The sequence below is a fragment of the Fukomys damarensis genome, unplaced genomic scaffold (assembly GCF_012274545.1).
Source record: "Fukomys damarensis isolate Sample0158 unplaced genomic scaffold, DMR_v1.0_HiC HiC_scaffold_21, whole genome shotgun sequence".
Classification (NCBI taxonomy): Eukaryota; Metazoa; Chordata; class Mammalia; order Rodentia; family Bathyergidae; genus Fukomys; species Fukomys damarensis.
The window spans coordinates 33,386,652-33,409,810 of record NW_022900933.1 but is presented as its reverse complement, the minus strand read 5'-3'; the positions used below and the strand labels follow the sequence as shown (position 1 = coordinate 33,409,810).

At 43.8% G+C, this 23,159-nt stretch overlaps 2 protein-coding genes across 8 annotated transcripts in view; one reads left to right on the top strand and one right to left on the bottom strand.

Annotated features, from left to right (window-relative positions):
• The first annotated feature begins 1,526 nt into the window (after nucleotides 1-1,526).
• Serpina10 (serpin family A member 10) lies at nucleotides 1,527-10,955 on the top strand. Its single transcript, XM_010609184.2, has 5 exons — nucleotides 1,527-1,600; nucleotides 4,039-4,808; nucleotides 6,019-6,292; nucleotides 8,525-8,675; nucleotides 10,740-10,955. The coding sequence occupies exons 2-5, from the start codon at nucleotides 4,088-4,090 to the stop codon at nucleotides 10,929-10,931; spliced, it is 1,338 nt and encodes a 445-aa protein (XP_010607486.1). The 5' UTR covers nucleotides 1,527-1,600; nucleotides 4,039-4,087; the 3' UTR covers nucleotides 10,932-10,955.
• The window catches only part of Ppp4r4 (protein phosphatase 4 regulatory subunit 4), a 98,955-nt gene continuing 86,663 nt past the window's right edge, over nucleotides 10,868-23,159 (bottom strand). For 4 of the 7 annotated variants that reach the window (XR_004518332.1, XR_004518335.1, XR_004518336.1 and 1 more), the window contains 3 exons: nucleotides 17,216-17,363; nucleotides 14,717-14,926; nucleotides 10,868-13,800 (listed from right to left, as the gene is read on the bottom strand). Coding sequence is in view for 1 of the 7 variants with exons in the window: in XM_010609245.3 (XP_010607547.2) it covers nucleotides 14,902-14,926; nucleotides 17,216-17,363 (173 nt within the window). In the remaining 6 variants the exon portion in view is untranslated. Of the gene's footprint in view, nucleotides 13,801-13,825; nucleotides 14,927-17,215; nucleotides 17,364-23,159 lie in introns of those variants that run through there. The other 3 variants (XR_004518333.1, XR_004518334.1, XM_010609245.3) reach the window with 3 other exon arrangements.

The following is a 23,159-nucleotide window of genomic DNA, read 5'->3' as shown; positions in this document are numbered from 1 at the left end:
GGATGAAAAAGAATTAAAGATGTGTCATGCACATGAACCAACTCTTCACAATGAATGCGATCATTCTGTGCCGACAAAAATAAAAAGTAAAAAAAGATAACTTTGGAGGTGCACAGACCTCAGGACCACTTTCAGTCTCCTTGATCTGCTTCATGTCTAAAAAAAGGAACAAAAATATAAAAATAATATGAAAACCCCTGGCTTCCCAACATTGTCAAAAGTGGCTCAGAGTTGGCATGCTGGTTTTTGGTCTCATCTTGAGAGGCATAGAAACATTCTTAAAATTACCTTTTCCTCCACTCAAAAGCTCTATGCAGATGTTCATGGATCACCTCCAGTGCCAAATCAGAAGGCTGGATTAACCTGTATCCAGAATACCTATGTCACTTTGAAGAATTTAGTCTTTCTCGTTTGCATTTGGGGATCTTTCTGATGGAAGAAGACAAAAGTTTGAAGTTTCTATTAATGAATATTATAGGAGTCTATTTTGTTTCTTTGAATCTTGATTTTCCTATCGGATCATGAAATGGACTGTTAATGATGATCTTATGAGGTCTTGGCTTTCTTAAATTAAGGTGCCTATACACAAAAGACACTCAAGAGTCTTTAAAGCATTTCTTGGGGTGAAATTTCTGACTGCCCCTTTTTGGTTATGCGTAGTGAGGGCCTCACTTGTCCTCAAGTTTGGATGGAGACGTAGCACTTTTCACCTTGGCCAAGATCCATTTGCTCTAAGCTTTTACTTGAAAGATTGCATTTTTTTAACATTACATTTTATCTTTTTTTTTAACCTTCTGCTGGCATAAAAGACTGTATTTTCTATTGTGAAATATTCCTTTTATCTCAGGTAGCTTACATTTCCTCATATTTTTTGTATATGGAAAATCAGAAAGACTTTGGAAAGAAGACTTGGAGGGTTAGCGTGGGGCTGTTGGGTTTGGAGGAGCCTATACTTGTTTATGTTCTGTGCTCTGGACGTACGGGTATAAGAATATTCATTTCCAAGTTCTTCATTCTCGTCTAGCCCAGTGGACCTTATTTGCAGATAGGGGCCATATAAAAACATGTATTATAACAAAAAGAGTATGATAGGTATGAGAAATGGGATCTTAAAGGGTCTCCGTCAGCCTTGACTACTTGAGGGCTCAGTCTCAACATTTACCCTGAGCTAGGACCCGTCTGTCTCCCCAAAAGTGAGTCTTGAACATCTTCATGCCCACCCCACATCCCACTTGGTGCCCAGAACATCGAGGGCTAAGAAGCAGCGATGAGGTCCACCGTTGCTTTCTCTCTCAACATGATCAGCAAGTAGAGCTACTCAGGGGAGACCCCCTCCCAGCTCCCAGAAGGAACTGAGCAGAAAGCAGAAGCCCGAAGTGTAGCCCCATTCTTTTGGGCACTGTAGGAGGAGCTGGGGAATGCGGGAAGCCTCTTCGGTTTTCCGGAATCTCCACTATCTCTGAGCACTGTGTTAATCAGTAACATTCCCACCAAGGGATGTACTTTGGAATTACAAATATTTGCAGAAGGCTTTGGGCTGCAGGGCAAAGCTTTCATCTTTTTTCTGAATGACCTTCTCAGGCCCTGAGACCCCCTGAAGGTAAGAGGTGGAGGATGACAAGGAACCCTAGGAGTGTCTAAAGGGGAAGACTGGGCAGAAGAGATGTTCCTGAGATGAGGCATGGGTGGCTGGGCAGCACAGTCCTCAGCCCTAGATGTGATAGGAGCTGTGATGGGTGAGAGGCGTGTCATAGATACAAGGGCTCCTCAGCAGAAAGCAGGCCAGGCAAAGGGGCTCAGAAGCCACAGTGTCTCATCCATCACAACTCACTGCCCGGGCAGGCAGCCCACCCCCGCCCAAGCTCGGAGAGGAAGGGCCAGGCTCAGGGGCGCTGTGGTGGGTTCTTACGGCTCATATCTATACCGGAAGGTGTGATCTCTCAACTTGCTAGTGCCTTAGGCCAAGGAACAGCCCTGCATGTGGATCCTGCTCTGCTCCAGGCATGAACAAAGCCAGGGGGCCAGAGCCGCACCACTCAGGCAGGACAGGGACTGAACCGGGCACTTCAGGAACAGTGAAGTGAGTCTTAGCTTCTGGAAGGGGTGACATCTAGCTCTTGTGCCAGAACAATTTCCAGAGGACAGAGAGATGTCATTCTTAATTCAGGAGTTTGTGCCAATGGCTTGATTTACAAAGTAGAGGTAAATATTACAACTTAATTTTCTTAGCTCAGAGTTCCTGGGGGACTGGAACAACTGATACACTCCTCAAGGTTCTGGAGGCCAGAAGTCTAGGGCCAGGAGGGTTGGGCTACGCTGAGGGCTGACGCCCTAGTTTGCAGATGGCTGCCATCTTCCTGTGCCCTTTGTAGAAAGAGAGAGAGAAAAGGCTCATCTCAACCTCATCTACACCTAATTACTTCCCGAAGGCCTCACCTGCTACCACCAGCATTTTGGGGAGCAGGGCTTTGCTGTTCTGATCTGGGCTGTCTCCCAAGAGATCATACACTCACGGGTGGGGCTTCTAGAAGGGGGAGGTGTCTCTCCCCTCTAACTTCCTGGCTGCTATACCGTGAGCAGCTTTACTTTGCCCAAACCCTTCCACTAAGCCCTCCTGGCTTGGCCAACTACGGACTAAAAATAGGAGCTGAAATTAACCTCTCTTTTAACGGGCAGGTGTCAGGTATTTTGTCCCAGTGATGTAGACAGTGGTTGGGGGTCTTTAGTATAAGAATTTCAGAGGAACAGAGACATTTATTCTATAGCAACCGTAATAGGTGGGGGTGCTTACACAACACTGGTAGCAGCCTAGTGGGTGTAGGGTTGTCGTGCAGGGAGGGAAGATATTTCTTAAGCAGAGATTTTGGAAGAATGCAGCAGAAGTGCTCTACTGAGTAAGGGAGCACCATTCAGGCTTCAAGGACAGAGCTCTGAGCTCTGTGGCACCACTGGCAAAGCAAGGAGCAGTGCCCTGAGCTGGAGCTGGGTGTGGCTTTGTACCAGGCCCAGAAGAGAACTCAGTCATCAGTCATTCCCCTGCAGCAAGGAGAAGTGCAGGAGCCTGTCTTTGTCAACAGCTTTGCCTCCAGTCCCTAGTCAGAGTGAGGTCTCTGGGATGGGAACTACCAGGAGGCCTGTGGTATCCCACACACCCACTCTCCTGGGTGTCCCATCCCACCCTGGCCTGCCTGGGGTCCAGAAGAGAGAGAGCCTGGGGGAGAAGAGTGAGCATGGTCCAGAAGAGAGTGAGCTGGGGCTTCCAGCCAGCCTCTGGGATGCAGAGCTGTGGTTGAAACCAGGAACGAGTGTGAATATGTGTGAACACAGCAAATGGCATGGTGCAGGAGCCAGGCTAGTGCCTGAGGATGTGCAAACAGACGGGAAAGGTGGAGCGTTGGGGACAGCTGGAAGTGAGGACGTGGCTGGAGAGTCACTGTCAGGTGGGAAGCTTAGGCAGCAAAGCCAGCAGCTCCCAGGTGATGGCAAAGAATGGAAGGAGGGCCTGGGGGAGTACACAGGAGAGGTGCATGGGAGGTGGGTTCTCATCAGCAAATTGGGGGCTGGGGAAACTTTCCCCTTTCATTGCCTGATTGTCTGCAGGGGTGTTTAAATCCCCAGCCCCATGTGTCACACACCAGGGTCCTATGGCCCAGCTTGGAGAGGCTGCCTCGTGCCCAAATCATCAAAGGCAATGCCTGAAGAGACCAGGATGCCTGCCCTTCCCCACCCTCTTCCCTGCCTGCTGTCCACAGAGAGGGGGATCTGCCCTGTACTTTTGGGAGGAAGCAGAATGTATAGGAAAAGGAGTCAGACAGAGCCCATGAGCTGCCCAGGGGCCTGGCAGAGATGGGAACTGTGAAGGGTTGTCCCCTCCTGGGGTTAGCCAGTGTGCCCCTCTTGTCCCCACATGCCCTTGGGCCAAGGCTGAAATCACAAGATGGCTGTGCCCACAGGAGAGGTGAGACATGGGAATGATATGTGCCATCACATAGAGATGATTTATAAGGCATTGACAGTCTTGTCCTCTCTCCTGCACAGGAAGTCTTGCTGCTGAAGGGAGGGATCCTTGGCCTCCACAGCTGGCCACATGAGGGTGGTGCTAGGCCTCCTGCTCCCTGTCCTGCTGGTGGAGCTGCTGGTGCCCAGCTGGGCCCTCGGTCCCCATTCCTCAGAGTCCCAGGCAGGGATGGAGACTCTGGAGCCCAAGGATCCTCAGAACCAGACCTGGGAGCACATGCAGGGTCCCCCTTATGAAGAGGAGGAGGAGGAGGAAGAGAAGGGGGAGGCCTGGCTGAGGGCCCATATGCAGCCGCTCTCCAACGAGACTTCAAACTTTGGGTTCAGCCTGCTGCGAAAGATCTCCATGCAGCACGATGGCAACGTGGTCTTCTCTCCACTTGGTGTGTCCTTGGTCATGGCAGGCTTGATGCTGGGGGCCAAAGGGCAGACCAGAGCCCAGGTGGAGCACAGACTCTGGCTGCAGGCACCAAGCGAGACACAGCCTCTGCTCCTGCCCGCCCTCTTCAAGCAGCTCCGAGAGACTTTCTCCAGGAGCCCTGAGTTGGGCCTTGCCCAAGGGAGCTTTGCCTTCATTCACAAGGATTTCGAAGTCAAGGAGACCTTCCGCAATTTATCCAAGAGGTATTTCGATACAGAGTTCGTGCCTACAAATTTTCGCAATGCCTCGCAGGCCAGAGGGCTCATGAATTATTACATTAACAAAGAGACTCGGGGGAAAATTCCCAAGCTCTTTGATGAGATTAATCCTGAAACCAAATTAATTCTTGTGGATTACATCTTATTCAAAGGTACTTTGATGGTGTTCTGCTCTCCCAAAGCTGAAGGGTCCTGTCACTGTCTCTCTCTTCCCCTCCTCTGGTCCGTGCGTGATTGTGCCACAGGATTTTCTGTGATCGTGTTCTTAGGTTCCACAACTGCTGAGTGGGGCCAGATGGTCATTTGAGGCCCTGCCCTACTAATGCCAAAGCCTGTGGTTCTCACAGGTGTCGCAGCACCTCTGTGAGGCTCCCTCTATCCTTGGGAAACAGCGCATAGGACAATTCCCAAATGGAGCATTTTGTCTGAGAGTTAGGAGGGCTTCTTCACTCCTGCATGCTCTGCTTCTGTGACCTGGGGCAGATGACAGAATCTGTCCTTGGATTCTTAATCTAGGAAATAGGGAAAGTCCCACCTGCAGCTCTGCATCTAGGTAAGATAATGAGCGCAAAGTGCCCGGTTGTGCTTGGCACATCTGAGACTTTGCACACACACAACACTTGGCCTTCCTGACTGCCGATGCAGCAGGTTTAGAGCAGGGACCAATGTCTCCTTCCTAAAAGGGATAAATGTGGTGGTGGGAGAGGTTAGCTTGATAGGGTCAAACAATCAATGGCAGAGGCCAGACACAAACAAGGTCTCCTGGCACCCTGAGCCCAGATACAGGACATGGTACAGATCTCACTGGGGCAGAGAGCTGGCACCGGGAGGCCCTCGGAGCCCCACGACCGGAAACGACCTTGCAGTCACCAGCCCACAGCCTTGAAGGGAGGACACGCTGTGTCCCTCCTGCACTGTGGGGGCCCTGCTGTCAGAGCCCCGCAAGGCAGTGGGTGGGCGGGGGCAGAGACACTGTCACTCAGTGTCACACACAGTTCTCTTGTGTGGGTGTATGTTGCATGAGGTGGAGTCCAGAGGCCCCTCATGCAGATAAGGCCAGGCAGAGGCCTCAAGTCTTCTCTAGACCGGAGCCTCCACCAGGGAGAAAGAGTTTTATTCAGAGAGCAGAGGTTGGGAAGAGCCTCTCCTTTCTTCCTTGTGATTCCACAGGGCTGGTGGGTGGACCTGGATTTCCCCCTGGGAAAATCTGATCTTTGGGAAATGTGTCCCACCTACCTGAGCTATAATCCAAGCTAACTCAGTGAGGGAACACTTTCCTGGTTGGGGTGAAGGGAGTTTGAACCCTCTCTGCTTTGTGACTGGAGGGGCTGCCTTCCGCCTGAGATCTTCTTTCTCGTTCAGGGAAGTGGCTGACTCCCTTCGACCCTGTCCTCACCGAAGCTGACACTTTCCACTTGGACAAGTACAGGGCAGTGAAGGTGCCCATGATGTACAGGGAGGGAAAGTTTGCCTCCACCTTTGATAGAAATTTTCATTGTCACGTTCTCCAACTGCCCTACCGAGGAAACGCCACCATGCTGGTGGTGCTCATGGAGAAAATGGGAGATCACCTGGACCTGGAAGACTACCTGACCACAGACCTGGTAGAGACGTGGCTCAGAAACATGAAAACCAGGTATAACTGACCCACACTGTGCCCATGCCTGCACAGGCTCCTCCCACTCAGCCAGTGCACCATGCCCCAGTGCCCACCTCCCCAGAAAGCACTCAGCTCCCCTGGGGCAGGAACAGCGTGTGGTGTTTTCTACTCAAATCTTCCACCTGGCTCATGGGTTCATGCCTGGCTCATGGGTTCACTCTGCGAGTACTCATCCAGACCCCCTGCCATGACACCTACACAATGCTGGGTGCATCTGTGAGTCAAACAGCCAAGTCCCTGCCCTTCTGGAAAGTACAGTGTGATGAAAGGAGACTAGCAGTAACCCAGAAGAGACAGGAGTGTCAGCAGGGTCAGGCAAGTCAGGGAAGGCCTCACTAACAAGGTGACAGGAAGCGAATGTCAGAACTGCGTGCACATCCCTGGGAATCAGAGATGGTAAGTTCTGGGATGGAGGGTGCCTGGGGGTCTGAGGACGGCAAGGTGGCCAGCGTGGCCATAGTGTATGGAGATGAGTCAGAGAGGGGCAGGGGCCCAGCCTCTCACAGTCTCCCCTCTCAAGCCCCAGAATAGGCGAGCTTTGCCCAAGGAGATGAGAAGCCACGGGGAGGGTTCCAAGCAGAAGTGAAACATGATCCGATGAAAGGATAGCACAAGTTCCTGGGTCGAGGAAAGACACTAGGGGACAAGGAGGCCATGACTGTTAGTACAGTTGTGTGGGAGGCTACTGTGAGGGGCCAGACAGCCGGTCTGAGGCTGGGACTATGATGGTGACAGTGGAGGCGGGATTCTGAATGACAAGGAAGTGAGAGTTGACAGAATTTTGAGGGATGTGGGGAGAAAGAGAGAGGCTGAGAAAGAAAGAGGGACGGCGAGGGGGCAAGATGTGCACAAATACACACAGAGATAAAGACAGAAACAAAGCCATTAGTCAGAGGTGATTGCACAGCTTTGGGAGCAGATGTTTCATTTACTAGAATGGGAAGAATGCTAGAGAATCAGGTGTCGGGGGAAATTCAAGAGCTCAGTCTGAGCATTTGGATCAGAACAGCTATCAGACATCCAAGTGGAGATGGCAAGAAGGCAGGCAGTTGGATTGGAGGCCAAGGCAAGGCCAGGTTGGGGCCATACATCTGGGGTGGGATTGCTTGGGCAGGGGTTCTGCACAGAGTGGGAAGCACGGAGTGGATACTCACATGGTTCTCTGAGAAATCAGCCCAACTGTTGGAGTACAAGGAAGAAGACAACTGCGACCAGAACCCACCCACAGCTGTGCCTCCTGAATCCTGTCAGCCCAGAATTCAGCACAGAGTTGAGTTCAGCTAGGGGCCCCTGTTGTCAGTTTTATCTTCCTATTCTTCTCTCATTTTACTTGAAATCTTCAGCCTAGTAATGGAGCTCAAACATAAACAGCTCTCAATAAAAGTTAGCTGTATTAATTTATAAATTGATCTTCGGGGCATGTGATGCCCTCAGTCATATTCCAGGCAGACAGCCTGGCCCAACTATGTGACAGGGAGAAAATGGAGAGACACCATGAGGGAGTAGTAATTCATCTTCCTTGAGGACTTGGACACACCAGACACAGTGCTGGGTGCTCAGCATGCATCATTCTTCTGAACCACCCTACAAAATCAGTACCGGTATTTTTTGCTATACTTCATAGGCTAAGAAATTAGGACTTCTGTAAGATTTAGTATCAATTCATTTTCATAGTTTTTTTTTTAATTTTTGAGACTCATCTTTCCAATCATATTTTCAAAAGAGGACTCCAATACAGAAGACAGCTACTCTGGGTAGAAAAGCCTGTTGAATGGTCCCTTTTATCCCTGTTGCCCATCCATACCCAGACTCTTAGGCTTTATCCTGGGACACTGGGACTCTGTGGGATCTCAGAGTTGAGAACAGCACCCACCCCCCAAGCCCAGGTGCCTGCAGGATGCAGGCAGCAGCTACTGGGTTGGTATGTGTTGTTTTTAAAACATAGAGAAATGGACAAGTATGGCATGCCTGACTAAAAAGGTGAGTCATCAGCTGGGAAATAAGCTGGCAATGATATCTGATAAGCCAGATGTATTTTCTCTGAGATAGACCATTACAAAAGAAAGGTGTGAGTGAGACACAGTCAACTGGGGGAGACTTGCTAAAATAACCTTGGAGGAAAACAAAAGGAAAAGAAAATGTGTCCTTTTGGTGTTCATACACAGTGGCTTTGACCACATCACATCATTATCTGTGTTTGTACCACAGGAAAATGGAGGTTTTCTTTCCCAAGTTCAAGCTGGACCAGAAGTATGAGATGCACGAACTGCTCAGGCAGATGGGAGTCAGAAGAATCTTCTCGCCCTTGGCTGACCTCAGTGGACTATCAGCTGCTCCAAGAAATCTGCAGGTGTCCAAGGCAAGTTGGGTCTTCACCAGTGCCCAATCCTAGGCAGGAAGTGCCACCATCTAATTTTAATAAAATGCCTAGAGAAATAGATTTAAATTTCAAAGTCTTGCAACAGCACCCAGGTTGGGTGTTTTAAATATTTCAAGTCACATTATTAAAACACCTTTTCAACTGATTACTCTTGGGCAGAGCCTTTTCCTAATGCTCAAAGAGAAATCTATCCTGGAATTGGGCGTGGTTTACAGCCTCATCATCATGTTACACTGCAAAAGCTCATGAAAGAAATCCCCAGAAACCATGTGGCCTCCCCTCCTACCTCTTGCTGACATCCTCTCTCCAGTTACCCCTGTAGACTCACACTGTGAGATCTCAAGAATTGAGAAGAGCACCCAGTCTCTCTTTTCCATGCGTTAAGTGACAGGAATTCCTCCCTTCTTTGAGAAGCAGCCCCATCCACAAATGTCCAATTTAAAACAAAAAATCTTGACCTATAACTTCTCCCTAACTCATGCTTTTTGGTCCCTTTTTGTTCTATCTGAAAAACTACTAAGAACAAGTTCAGTCAGCTTCTCCAGTGAGTTCCCCCAGCTAATCAGTATTTCTCAAAAGACGCTCTCTTGGTTCAGAGGGAAGCCCCTGTTCTCTCAGCAGCTCGGGACTGAAGGAACTAGCTGTCCTTCATGGCCTGTGTTCACCATGGCCAGCAGCAGTAACTCCCCTCTGCCCTCCCTCCAGTCCAAGCAAACAGTTCCACACCTCCACATGGCAGCCACACCTCACCACGTCCTTCCATGGCCATGAGATGCAGTGTCTACTTTCCCATGCAGCTGGAATTTTCAGTTCCAAGAGAGATTCAAAGTGATGTCCCCTTGAGCAGGAGCCAGGAGGTTAACCAGGGCCTGGCTCCAGGCCTTCCCATCTCAGGGAAGGCTAGATAAACTACAGTCCTGCAGACCCACTCCTGAGTCTCTACTGTGAAAATAAGGAAAACTAAGAAATGTACTGTGGTTTTAAAAAGCATCATCATGAGCTTTCAATTATAAACCACTAAATCTTCTTCCTGTATTTGCTCTGAGGAACACATTTTTAATCCCAGAAAATCGGAAAATTTCTAGGTGTCATTATGGTGATGTTTTCATGATCTCCTCTTACAATAATTATAAAGGTTTATCATTCACATGACACTAGGTTCCTGGACATAGGACCCCCAGAACAGGCAAGCAACCTGAGTATGGGTAACCAGGGTTCAGGAAGATTTCAGGGGCCCTGTGGCTTGCTGTAATCAATGCCTCAGAGCAGCACCAGGTTCTGGGGAGCTGCCCCACAAGATTAACCATGCCCTGCCCTCACCCTACCTGCCAAAATAAAGGTCAAAGGACTCAGGCAACCTCAGAAGCTCAAAACAGGAGCTCAGATTAGAAATTAGTAGTACATGTACATGTTCAATAAATATTAGATGTAGTGGACTCTTGACTTATGAACTCAATTTGTTCTCGAGGGCTGGTTGTAACTCAATTGGTCAATTTAAGGCCCAGGCTCCTCTACACAGCCTTCAAAGCCTTTCTCCTGTACTCAGGCAGATCTCAGGGTCCTCAGAGAGACACTGGACCAGGATTTCTCAGTTAACCACTCACAGGAAAGGATGTGGTGACGTTCCTTCCAGAGCTCTTTCAGGGTTAAATCTATATCTGAGACCATGTGGAAGCACAAGCAGCTGGAATTTGGGTCGTAACTTAAAACTAAAATTCCAGTCATAATTCATGTTGTTTGTATGTCAGACCAGTCATAACTTGAGGCCCACTGTACTTTTATGCATAAATGTCCTGCCAGAGTGTTTGTGTCCCCAAGTGCAGAATGCATTTCACATATTCCACACTTCACACTGTGTTCCTAAGGTCTCCTAGGTGGTTTCACATTCTCACACCCGCTGGAGCAACCATGACTCCTCACACAGATGGGCCCTGCACCACTAAACCCCAGGAGCATGGCCAGATGGGGAGCATTTCAAGGGCTTGATTAACTTCTCAATCCCTACCACCACACACACGGTCTTCCAATTATTCCCTCTCCTAGGTTTTACAACAATCAGTGATCGAAGTTGATGAAAAAGGAACAGAGGCAGTGGCGGGAACCCTGTCAGAAATGATTGCTTACTCCATGCCTCCCGTCATCAGAGTAGACCGGCCATTTCACTTCATGATCTATGAGGAAACCTCCAGGATGCTCCTGTTTCTGGGCAGGGTGGTCAACCCGACTGTCCTGTGACTCAGGACATGCAAGAGCACTCAGTGTGACATCAGGTGCTGGCTGAGGTGGAGGCGTCTGCACCCACATGGGTCATCCTGCCAGGTGGCCGAGGAAAGGCACATCCCTGCTGTCCTTAGCTGCTATGGGCTGTTCTCAAATTAACACACATATTAAACTGACACTCATTTACAGGAGATGTCTGTGCAATCTGTCTGGCATTTAAACCTGGTCCTAAGAGCCTTAGTTAAGTGCCGGAAGCCTACCTAGGTGGAGGACCTCTCCTCTCTCATATCTCGCTCACACATCTGTACTCGACACATAGTAGACTGGCACCCAATTCCACAAGGAAGCCTTTGAGGGTAGGGCAAGCAACCTCCTTGAGCCATGCTTCTCTGTCCACTTCTCTGTGATGGAAAGTAAGCATTTCACTTCAGTCTGTTACAGAATATTCCGTGCTGACCAAAGTTAGAGAAAACTGCCATAACCAGTGCTGATCAGTGTCTAACTCAATGATGTTTATTTGACTCTGTGCTTCACCAAAGATCATCCAGTTAAATGCTTTCATTTTACAAAGAAAAGAATAAGAGGCCCAGAAATTGGATCACACTGTGACTTTCGAAGGCACTAGGCATACACACACACACACACACACACACACACACACACGTGTGTGTATATAGATTTAGCACATATACGATTTGTAGTATTTATATATACATTTATACTATTTACATTATTCATACATAACTTCATTGGTGTCAGGACGAATATATTCTGGGTTATTCACCCTTCTAACAATGCAAACTATGTGTCTTGCTTTCTGCTAGAAATAAAACCTCTTCCTCAGCCCTTAGAGGCGTGGTGACCTTAGGCCAGGGATGACAAAGCTATGGCACGCGTGCTGCAGCGGGCAGGCAGAGCCTCTCTGTGGATATGTGAGCCAATTTACCCCAGCGGCCGTGCCTCAGGTAACATCTGTTTTTCCTAAACTAAAAACCTCAGTATTCAGATGTAGTTACAGGGTTGGCACTTTGCGATAAGTAAGTGGGTTTTGAGGTGCAGTCTGGGCACTCAGTCTCCAAAAGTTTCACCATGACTGCCTCAGGCACCGTGCCTACTTCACCTGATGGATAAATCAAACCTCTATCTCAGTGGAAGGAAGACCAAGGTCTCCCAGTGCGGCCCCGGTGCACCAGAGGTCTGGCCTCCGTGTCTAACCCCCACACCCTGTTCATCTTCCTTCCCGCCCTGGAAAATGTGCTGGGATCCTGCTCCACAGTGTTTATTTCAGAGCTGTCCACCATGGTTAAACAGAATATAAGCATGGACTCCAACCCAAGGGCAAAAGGAGAACAGCAATGCCTGTGGGGCTGTGTCAGCCATTTTCTGGCATGGAAACAAGGCACCACTTTAGGACGGTCAAGCCAGAGAATCCTAAATAAAGTTTACAAATCTTAGACTGTCAGCTGTGTTCACTAAATGCATAATTGGATTTCTATCTGTGCTAGTGCTTAGATATACTTATGCTAAAACGTACTTATTGCCTCGATTACTAAAATCAAAGCAATGGGAATAGGTGGTAATACTAACAGGCAGCCTAAACACTGACTTCACCATCCCCATATGTGGGCATGAATTCATTCCTGTAGTCCATCCCAGAGTACTAATTGACATTTTTGACAGGCAGGAAATTCTAGAGCCTAGAGAGAGAGAAACAATGGAAGAAGACTAACTTAAACTGGCATCCTATATGACCTAGGTCCAGTCAACCAGATTTGTCTGTGGGAAATGTAGAGAGAAGAACAGGGTTCCAGCACTGTTCTCACTTCTAACAGATGCAATCTAGAAAAGAAAAATCTACAATAGTGGTGGTAAACCTATGGCGTGTGTGCTGCAGTGGGCTGTTTGTATCATTGAAAGCTCTAAAAGGTTCGCCATCACTGGTCTATGAGAACACAATGCTCTGAAATGAACACAGTCACGCTTGGTCATGGAAAGGTCAGTTCTTTTCAGCCTCAGATGGCCTTGTCTGCCTCTAGTTACCGACATGAATCGACAAGAATCTACACGAGAGGCTGTTAAACAGAATTCTCAGAAGAATATCAGTCTTGTTTCTGGGGTACATGAGGATAGTCATAACTGTCACCATTTTTGATTGCTGATATCTGTCCTTGGAAATATCATTTTAACAAACATTTCAAAAATTTTAGAGGTTATGTTTGTGAGAAAAAAAATCAACTTGTCCAAAAGTAATCTGATTAACTGTTGAACTAAGAATTTAATGACTAGCTGTAAGAATGCAACTGACTTCTCTCTATATTTCTTAACTCTACTAGTAGTGTTTTTCCTTTCACACAACTTTCCTTTTCTCATATTCATAATGGGAAAACAAAAACTTATAACTTTGGTACGTATTTTAACAATTAAATTGAAATTCTCCATTTTATTTAAAATAAGAGCCGGTGCTGACTATGGAACAACAGATGGGCTTTGCTGTCCCACTGCACACCACACATTCTCCAGAACACAATGCAGTCAAGTCCATATTATTGAGACTGGTAGAAGATGACAGCAATAAAAATTGCTAAGTGAAATACACAGAAACTATGCTGAATTTCTTTAACCAGAAATGGCAAGTTTCTCATATCTACTGGATTTTTAACTACTGTTAAAATGAGTAGTCGAACAATTCTATTTACCTGATTGTCCTCTCAGTCAGGATATTATGAATCACTGTACACGCACTGCCCGAAAGAGGCCAGGTGGAAAGAAAAGGGGAAACTGATGACCTGAAGAAGTCTTTTACCAAGTAATCATCCCCTGAGTAGTTTATAGTTGAGATCACTGTGCTTCTCTTATTCATTACTTAAGAATGAGCCGTCTTGCTCTTTAATTAAAGAATTAAAATTTGAGAAAAGTATTTAAAACTTTTTTTCACAAATACAGGCATCTCATTAACCTATGTTTATTTTGAGTAAATTCATTATCCATTTCACATTATAAAAAGTAACCACACACGCATAAGCATTCACAAATTAGATCATCTTTATCATACATCAATATATTTAAAAAAACAAATATTTTCTAATATCAACATAATTATATGCTGATTGCATTTGGAAACAGAGAAGCTGACAATAGCTTCATACAGTATATCTTAAGAACTGACATTTTAAAATTAAGAACTGTGTATGTTCCACAGGCAAATTTTGATGGAAATCTTAGCATTGGTACAAATAAATGCTGTTGACACAGCTGAAGCATGATAGCTTGGAATAACAGCTGATTCAAACTAGATTCATCATTTTAAATTAAGACAAGTACATTCTAAAATGTAAACAAAGTATTTATAAAAGAAATTCTTCTAGGAAATAAAGAAAATCATCCACCTATAATTTTTAAGGTATGTGCAGCTCAAAGTTATCAGACATCCTGGCAGAATTTTAATCGTCAAATCTAAATTTGGGAATGTCCACGGAGGACATCCTGTGCCCTCACAGGGCTCACAAAACTGTGACAGGTGCTCAGTTTGACTCTGCAGCTAGGTGTGGAGAGCTAGGTGGTCTCTTCCTTACCCCACAAATCCCTGCTCCTGTGGAGCCCCACAAGGACAGTTTCAACCCTTGTGGACTGTCACACAATTGCTAAACACGGTGAAACCACTGGCTTCCTGGGCAAGTAAAACCAGGCTTGTTGGTTTTGCAGCCATAGTTAAAGCACACAACTGAACTTGTTTTCATTACAATGCACTGTAACACTGGAATTCCGTAACCACATTATGATGTAAGAAATATATACTATACCTCTTAGGGAATTTAATTTCAAATATGGTCAAGTTTAACATAAGTTGCCATTGTGTCTCTTTCTCCATTCATTAAAACAAACAAAAATTAAAAAAAAAAGAAATAAAGCCCAGCCACCGCTTTAGTTTTCGTCCACCAGCCACGTTCATCCCGGTGTCTTTGCTTTGTCTCCTTCAACAGTTGATTTAAGGGTTGGATTTTCTGGATTTCCTGAAGGAAGAGGGTGGGGAAGAGAAAAAGACATGAGCCATTTTATCCATATAATGCTCACAAAGTAGATAAAGACACAGATAAGCTACTTTGAATAAACCTAATAAAATTCTAAGAGAAAAAAGCGCACATTAAAAATTACGCATGGTCGGGGCTGGGGATTTAGCTCAGTGACCCTGTACCTGCTTCACAAGTGCAAGGTCCTGGTCGATCCCCGGTACCCCCCCCCAAAAAAAGTTACTCCGAATTACCATTAACTATCAAAAAAAAAAATCACATGTGCACCTAACACACAGTTTAATTCATATTTTACTGCACTGTAAACATCGTATAACCATAATGGAAATTATACAGGCCTAAATATATCAATTTCAGGGCCTTGTAAATGTAAGACAGTGTATACCCCCCTTCTTTTCAGTCACAGCTTCTTCTAATTACCAGATGTGTCATTCTGTAATGTTGGGGAGTGAATTACATGTCATTTTTTTCGGAAGCAAAAATTGAAATAATTCTTTCTACATCGCTTCATAGGCATATTTTAAATAAAAATGACATTTTCATTTGGGTAAGGCATAGCTCTGAATTGTGGACAATACTTCTTGTAAAAACAAAACACAACAAAACAGATACAACCCCCCCCCAAAAAAAATTTAGGAATCAGTCAGCACCCAACTCAGCTGTGGTTGGAGCTCCTGGAGCCAGGGGCTCAGGGGGAAGCAGGCCCTGCCCAGCCCACACAGGAGGAAAGCACTGTGGATAGCAGGTTTTTGTAACCAGCACTCACATAAGAGAAAATTCAGTCTACACAAGGGAAGAACACACACAACAAGGAAAGAACCAATGAAGGAATCTGAATAAAGGAGAGCTGTCCTGAGTATATTAGGCCTCAGTGGTTTTTAAAAGCTGCCATAACCCATGGAGGAGTAAGTGAAGAGAACATCAACACCCGCGATGTGGCTGCGTGGCTGCTCCACGAGAGTGGTCAGGGCAGCTCTCCCAGAGTGGCAGCCTGGAGTCGCTAGAGGCGGGATCTCGGGCTGCCGGACTGAAAGGTCCCTGAGAAGACCACGAGTCAGCCCTGCATTTCACAGAGCAGGTGGGGAGGCCGAGCAGGGCAGGGCTGTGCCCCACGCTCAGCAGCTGGGGCAGATGTGGCTCCAGCTGGGCTCTACAGAAAGTCACCGTGCCCCACCTCTCCACCAGTGACTCCGGAATGAAACCTCCAGTGTAATCACCAGGGCATTAACTACCCTGGGAACCAGCATTCTCTGCAGTAAAGCGATCCCATACTGACACTACTCATCTGTAATATCATTATTTTTTCCTGCTATTATTTCTTCTTTGTAGTATATACATCTGCTCTTTCCTGCAGCCCCATTCAATAAATTTATTTCTAACTTTTGAAGGAAGTTAGGTATACGCATCTGTAGTTTTATACACCTAATGGACAGTTACAATTTAGAATTGATTATAATATATCGCTCCACTCCTTATAGGGCCTCCAACATGAAGTTTCTGCAGAAAAAGATGCAATTGAGAAACTTTACTGGAAAATGTTTCTGAATTTAGTGAAACGTATTTGGAATGAAATCTGAATTTTACTTAAATTCTGTTCTAATCAGAAGGCTCAGGTGTTCGAGTGAAAGTACAAGCCTATAACTGCAGTTTGAGTATCCTGGCTGAATCATTTACACCTTGGTATGGTCTCTTCCTTAGTTTCCATGATACTACCCTCTTTAATGTTTAAGCTAAAAGAAATAAAGATTTTGGCCATTCAAACAACATCCAACTTGCATATAAAAAGGAACTGTGGTGAAAAGGAAGACAGAACTTCAACTTTAAGGCACAGGTACAGTTTACGTGTCCAGTTTACTGAGCCCACAATTCTGGGTTCTGTGATGCAGTGAGCTTTCATTAAGTAACATCCGCCACACCCCTCTTTCTGAGCATGCAGCAATGAGATATTATAGCTAGGTGTTCAAAGGGTTGTAACTATCCCAGTGTCTTAGAGATCAAGGAGTGCAAACATTCCATAGGGGGAAAATCTCAAGATATTAGCTGAAGCAATTTATTAAATGCTTTTTTGTTGATTCCCTAAGGTTTCAGTAATTTGCCGTAGACATATAAAACATCTTATACTCTCTAGCCTAACAAAATCTCATGCGATAAAATCCCCTTGGGCTTATCAGAAACATGTTCTAGTCCTTGGAAAGTATGTACATGGGAGGGCAAGTGCACTCAGGAAAGAGGAGGACAAACACTCTGTGTAGTTACCACTCAGTGACTCACAAGGTGGCCTTCCGGGGTTGTGAGTCTTTACTTCCGCTGTTGTCTGGATCTGTTGGGTTAACTGTCCCACGGGAGGTACTGGGTATGGAGGAATTGAGAGAAAAGGAGGCTGGAGCACTGCTGGCACTTCGAGTTCGGAATGAATCATCTGAAGGAACAGACATACAGAACAAACTGGGAATGAGGCTAAGAGAGGAAAGGGCTAGTGTAGCTGATTTTTTCACTTTTTAACTCGATTTTATGAAGGCATAATTACATACAATAACGGCACAAAGTTAAGGTTTAGGAATCTACACAGCCCCATGAAACCACTGCCAAAGTAAGATGTGAACACACCCATCACAACCCAGCATCACCTCATGTCCACTGCAATCCCCCCTTTCTCCCACTTTCTCCCTCTCTAAACAACTGATTTGCCCTCAATCACTGTAGATTAGCTTGCATTTTCTACAATTTTACATGAATGGAAGCCTTGAATACTTTTTTGTCTGGCTGCTTTCATATGATCAGCATGATTCCTTAAGACTCATCCACACTGAGCATAGCTGTACTTTATTCCTTTTTATTTCTGATATTGTTTATCTATAATGTTCACCGATAGACATTTATATTTTTCCAGTTTTTGATTATTATAAACAAGCTGCTATGAGTGTCCATGTGCATGTCTGTGCGGGGGTATATTTTAATTCTCTTCAGTAAAAGCCTACGTGTAGAGCTGCTTGATCACAGAGTAAGTGCATACTTATCTTCAGAAGACACTGCCAAAGTGCTCTTTCCTTCCTCCTTTCCTGTCTTTCCCCCACCTTTTTTTCTGCACTTCCAGCAGCATTCTGAAGAGCACTTCTCATCACCTGCTTGATATTGGGAACCTTTTCAATTGTAGGCATTCTTGTAGGTGTCAAGTGGGATCTCTTTATGTGCATTTCCTTCTCATTGTTATTAGTCTGTATTTCTCTAATGATTACTGATGTTAAGAATTCTTCAGTTAAAACTGCACTTAAGATGTCTATCTTCTTTTGTGCTCATATTCAGAGCTTCTGTTTTAAAATTGGTTGCCTAATTAAACAACTTATTTGTATATTTTGAATACTAGTTTCTTCTCAGGTATATGTATTATAAATATTTGCTCCCAATCCATGTCCTGACTTTTAGTTTTTATTGCTCTAATTCAAAGCCTCAATTTTAAAATTTCGATAGTCTGCTGTTAATATTTTCCTGTTACAGTTAGAAGAAATCTTTGTCTATTCCAAAGTTACAAAGACTTTCTTCTATATGCTCTTTAGCAATTTAATAGTTTGAGTTAATTTGGTATGTGAGATAAGAATAGAGGTTCAGTTTGGGGTGCTGTGTGGTACCATATTAAACCAAGTAGTGCTTCTAGCACTGTTTTCAATTTTGTTTTTTTAAAGCAGTTGCAGGTTCACAGCAGAATTGAGAGGAAGGTACAGAGAGTGCCTACACATCCCCTTGTCGCCACTCACACAGAGCCTCTATGCAATCCACACCTCCCCAGAGCAGTGCATTTACCACTACTGACGAGCCCGCATTAAAACACAATGATCGCTCCAAGTTCACTCTTGGTGTTTACATTCTGAGTTTAAACATACATACAATGACATATGCCCCTTATTATACAGTAATATAAAGGGGTATTTTCATTCTCCCCACCGACTCATCCCATCTTTCTCCCAATCCCTGCCAAGCACTGATTCTATTATTGTCTCCAAGATTTTACCTTTTCAAAATGTTTTATAATTGGGTAACACATACGTACTTTTTCCAGATTGCTAACTTTTACTTTTACATGTTCTTCCATGTCTTTCTGTAGCCTGTTAGATCATTTCTTTGTGGCATGGAATTCATTGTCTGGATGTACTTCAGTTTATTCATTCACTACTTAAAGGACATCTTGTCTGCTTCCAAATTTTGGCAGTTATAAAGCTGCTATTGTTAGGGAATTGATCATGTTAAAGTATGCTGTGACGCCGCCTCACAGGCTGCATTCTCCTGGTACATCTTGGCTCCTAAAATGACCTCATGCCCTTGTCTCTGATTTTCCTCCCCTCCAAGGCCACAGTGGTCCAGGAAAGTTGAAACCTGTGTCTGCAGGACTGGGCCCATAAAAGCAATCTGGCCTGTGATAGGTTAAAAGTAGCTCACTCCTCATAAATAAGCAATAGCCCACCCCAAAAGTGATAAAAGGACCTTCCTTTCTTTGTTCTTCTCTCTCCTTCTGCTTCTTCTTCCTCCTCTCTCTCTCTTTCTCTGCCTTTCTGCCTCCTGCTCGCCTCCCTACAATAAAGATCTCCTGCCGGACCTCTCGGTGCGTGAGTGGCCTAATTGGGAAGGGACACCCGAAAGGGCATGCAAACTCCCTCTCAGCTATAAAATTCCATGTGCAGATTTTTGTGTGGTGTAAGTTTTCAACCACTGTGGGTAAATATGAAAAACCATATCCACTGGCTCACACAGTAAGAATATGTTTAGTTTTATAACAATCTACTACTTATCTTGCAAAGTAGCTTCCCATTAGCAATAAGTGAGAGTTCTGGTTGCTCCACATCCTCGTTGGCATTTGTTGTTGTCAGTGTTCTGGGTTTTGGTCATTCTAATAGGTGAGTAGTGATGTCTCGATTGTTTTAACTTCTAGTTACCCCGTGACATATATGATGTTGAACATCTTTTCAAACATCCACTTGCCATACATTTATGTTCTTTGGTGAAGTATCTGTTTGGGTCTTTTCCCATTTTTCAAATCAGGCTGTTAGTTTTTCTTGAGTTTTAAAAGTTTTTGTATATTTTGGACAACAGCCCTTTACCATATATGCCTTTTGTAATATTTCCTCCCAGTCTTTGGCTTCTCTTCTTATTATCTTGACAGTGACTATGATAGAGAAGTTTTCATTTTAAGGAAATTCAGCTTATCAATTTCTTCATGGATTATGCCTTTGATGTGATATCTTTAAAGAATCATGGCTATATTCAAGGCCACCTAGATTTTTTTGCCCTGTTACATTGTAGGAATCCTATAATTTTTGCATTTTACCTTTAGGTTTGTGATTCCTTTTGAATGAACAAAGATAAATAGATAAGATAGATACAAAGATAGCTAGATATCCAGTTGTTCCAGCATCACTTGTTGAAAAAACTATTTTCCCTCCCTGCATTAGCTTTGCTTATTTATCAAACTGCTGTACTGCTGTGTGTCTATTTCTAGGTTTCCTATTCTTTACCATTTTGTATTTGTCTATTTCATCCTTCTTGATTTCTGTAGTTTTACAGGAAATCTCGAAGTCAGGTGGTGTGAAACTTGTCTTTGTTCTTATTCAGTATTGTGTGAGCAATTCTGAGTCTTCTTTCTTTCCATAAAAAGTTAGGAATCAGTTTATTGATATTCACAAACAACTTGTTGTATTTTGATTGGGATTGCATTGAATCTACAGATCAATACAAGAAGAATCAACATTGTGACAATACTAAGTTTTCCTAACCATGAACATAGAACACCTATTGGTTTAGTCCTTCTTTGATTTCTTTCATCAGTCTTGTAGTCTTCTTCATACAGAACTTTACCCATTTTGTTAGATCTATGCCTGAATATTTCATTTTTTGCTAGTATATAATTGTTTTAATTTCAAATTCCACTTTTCACTGATGTAATATAGGAAAGCAACTGATTTTTTTTTCTAAATTACACTCGCACAGTGCGACCTTGCGACCTTATTTTACTGCTTCATGACAGATTAGAAATAGGATTTTCTTTCTTTTTACTCAAAGTGTACTTTTGAAACTAATATTCTTTTTATTTTTTGGCACTGGGGATCAAATGTGGGTCCTTGCGCTTGCAAGGCAGGTGGAGGAACCACTGAGCTAAGTCCCCAGACGAAACTAATATTCTTGATAATCTTTATCAAATTGCTTTCCAAAAGAGTTCCACTGATTTTGATACCCACTAACAATGGATGTTACTACTTGCTTCGCTAAATAGTGACTAATTTCCCCAGTCTGCCTTGCCCACATAACTTTGGATGGAAAGCTGTAATTCAGAACAGACAAAAGTCTTCACACAATTAACAGTGGGTTCATAGGAACTGCAAAGTATCCATCCAACTTTCTGAGCTACAACTTTGGCTTTCTTTTCAGTTTTATCTAACACTACTCCCTTAAATATGCTCTTCATTCTAGCCACACCGGTCAGTGTTGCTTCCTGAAGACACCAATGCTCAGTTGTTGGTTCTCTGAATGGATGTTGTTCCACAGCCATCTCTGTCAAGAGCATCGCCTTTCAAGTTTCCTCAAATGAAATGACATCATCATCTTGAAGTCTGTCTTGAAACAACTCACAACTAAAGTCTCTTTTCTATGTGAACACCTAATCTGCTAAAAGACATTTTGCTTCCATTTTCTACTTATTAGTAAGATGTACAGTAACACAGTAACTGTTTCTTCAGACTATATTTCATTAAGTAATATATAACACTAAGTGACAGGTATGCTTTTCTAATGAAGAACCTGAGGGGATATTTCATTAACCTACAGGTATCCCCAAAAGAAAACAATGAGCCCTTAAAATATTTTTTAATATTTTAATGAACAATTAACCCTTACATACTTTAAGATAGTGGATATAAGTCTTAGGATTTGTAGGCCATTTATCTCTCCCTTCCATTCTCAAGGGCACTTAAGAACTAGCTAAGTAAAAACTAAAGAAATTGATGTATGTAATTTAAAAATTAACAGTTCCTGCATCAATATTTTTAATGATTAAGATAGAGAAATTTCATGGCAAGAATTGTTTCACGCTCATGAATAAAAATACTCATTTACAGCTGGGTCAAGGAACAGGTGAGAAACCTCCTGGTTTGAAGAGACCTTTATGGACATTATATTTGCACCATTAACTTCACGCTGAGATTGTGTATAAATAACTAAATAGACATTTATAATTTTAAAGGCACTTCATATTGTAAATAAATTTCTCAAACCCTGACCATTAGTTAATTATTCCTCAGGAATTCATTACTTTGCTGGGATAAAAATAACCAAGAGTTTTATTATTTATAATCCTAACATTACATACAGTGGTAACTTTAGTTCAACAATTTTCTGTCATTATCAAAGTAGTACAATCATGGTCTCCCTTGTAAAACCACCTGATATGGATGGCATTGTGCTTTCATTTTAGAAAGATTTTCTATGCTGGCAAATGAAAACACTGTTTACAAAATAATGAGAATGAGATGAGCACAGTGAGAGTTAAGAGGACGGAATACTCAAAATGTAACCTAAAAGAGAAATATAAGAAAATTTTTTTAAATTTCAGGCCCTTGGGCACTATTATTTACATTCCAAAATTGCATTCGATCAGTATTACAATGTTCAGCCAATATTTACAATGCAGAAAGTTCAAAATACACAAACAGTTACTAATAATTTTAGCAGTATATTTTAGCTTATTTATAGCATAATTCCATATAAACCAGAGGTCCACAAACTACAGGCTGGGGGGCAAATTCTATCTGCTGCCTGTAAAATAAGGTTTTCTGGGAGCACAGCCATGTTTATTCACTATACATCATCTGCAGGTGTTTTTATGCTATAACAAGACTTGAGACATTGTGACTAAAGCCGAGTTGGTTAACAGAGCCTGAAATATTTATCATCTGTCCCTTCACAGAAGCTTGCTGATCCCTGGAATAAACTTTTAAATACTTAATATGGTAAATATTTCACTGTAGATTATTTACAATGAATTCCTAATATTTTTAATGTCCCTTAAAATTATGGGAAAACTTTTTGTCCATCTTGAACAGGTCCTCTGACTATGGTAAAACCATTCTATCATGGGTCGGGGATTTAGCTCAGCGGTTTGGTGGCCTGCCTTGCAAGCGCAAGGACCCCAGTTCAATCCTCGGTACCAAAAAAAAAAAAAAAAAAAAAAAAA

Coding starts and splice junctions, on each gene's coding strand:
- Serpina10 (XM_010609184.2), top strand. CDS start 4,088: ATGAGGGTGGTGCTAGGCCTCCTGCTCCCTGTCCTGCTGGTGGAGCTG. Junction 4,809..6,018: donor GGATTACATCTTATTCAAAG/GTACTTTGATGG, acceptor TTTCTCGTTCAG/GGAAGTGGCTGACTCCCTTC. Junction 8,676..10,739: donor GAAATCTGCAGGTGTCCAAG/GCAAGTTGGGTC, acceptor TCCCTCTCCTAG/GTTTTACAACAATCAGTGAT.